We start from the raw sequence: 1227 nt of genomic DNA, 5'->3' as shown, positions 1-1227 counted from the left end.
CGTAGAATGTGAGTCACCAGAAGTCACCCGAGTTTGTGCTAGAGGCGGGGTGGAGGTCAATGGGGAGGTCTAACACGCTTCTTCAAAGTGATCGATGGAGGGTCCATAGCCTTATCAGTTAAGGCCATCTGCATCTCGGCCATCCCTTCTACAAGCTCCGTATTCTGAGGCTGCTCCTCCTGAATTGGGGACTCCTCTGCCACTGGTTCCTGAATCAGGATCATTTTGAAGCCCTTGCCGTTAAGTGGACAGTATTTATACAAGTGACCCACCTTGTGACATTGTCTGCACCTAAAAGGGACACCCTCATAATCCTGTATCTACCTCCTTGCTGCATTCCTCCACTGTATGTTAATTTACTCCAGAAGGCCATTGGAGAGATCCAGGTGAACCAGAATTCTAGCAAAAGCCATGTGCCCCGTACTTTGAAAAGAGTTATCATAAGTGAGGTAGGTTCCAATGGCATTTCCAATTCGCTTGAACACATCCTCAATCCAGAAATGTAGAGGTATCCCTAGAAGGCGTATCCATATGGGTCCAACATCGACCCTCTCCTGTTCTAGGTCAAACATAGGTGTCCATCTTCTGAGAAAAACCGGTGCTTGATCAATGTGCCAAACTGTAGAAAGTACCCAGTTGGTGTGTGAAAGACAGTTGAACCAGAGGGAAAACCAACCTTTAATGAATGTTTGGACCTTTGGGGGATCTTTCAGGTGATTTTCCCAGACCTCCGAGGTCCATTGTTGGAGATTTTCCACACTGTAATGTCTACCGCGAACCCAAACAACAAGCACTTTCTCTGTGATATCCATGGATTCCAGCAATTGTGTGTCCTCGGTGACTTTTAGGAAAACCTCATAGTTCTGGAGCTTCAAGAACCACTTCTTCTTAGGAACCCCGAAGAATTTTACAGTAGAAATCCCTAGTGCCGAGGCAGGATGTGCAGTCGATGATGAAAGGGATGCCCTACGTCCCGCAGTAACCATTAATGGGATGGAAGAAAAAAAACCCAAGATGGGACCAATTCCGATGAAATTTCCTAGAGGGGGAGCCTCAGAGGTCAAGGGAGCAGATGAGATGGGTTCCAATGCAGAAGTGACCAAAGGGAAGTCGGCCAAGGGTATACTGGAGGCGGACGAAGGAGGGTTTATAATCGGAACCGCTTCAAGGGTTTTTTTGCTAAGGTTAGTCAAAGGATCCGCAAAATCCAGAGTACGTGGAGAGAGT

General features: G+C 47.2%; 1 protein-coding gene across 1 annotated transcript; it reads right to left on the bottom strand.

Moving 5' to 3' along the window:
• Positions 1-356: 356 nt before the first annotated feature.
• On the bottom strand, positions 357-986 carry LOC149246895 (uncharacterized). The gene has a single exon (XM_089442796.1). The coding sequence runs from the start codon at positions 984-986 to the stop codon at positions 357-359; it is 630 nt and encodes a 209-aa protein (XP_089298922.1).
• Between the last annotated feature and the right edge of the window lie 241 nt (positions 987-1227).

Source organism: Pinus tabuliformis, chromosome 7 (genome assembly GCF_031772625.1).
Source record: "Pinus tabuliformis cultivar Carrire ecotype Pingquan chromosome 7, CPIR1, whole genome shotgun sequence".
NCBI classification, from domain to species: domain Eukaryota; kingdom Viridiplantae; phylum Streptophyta; class Pinopsida; order Pinales; family Pinaceae; genus Pinus; species Pinus tabuliformis.
The sequence above is the reverse complement of the archived record's forward strand: the minus strand, read 5'-3'. Positions and strand labels throughout refer to the sequence as shown.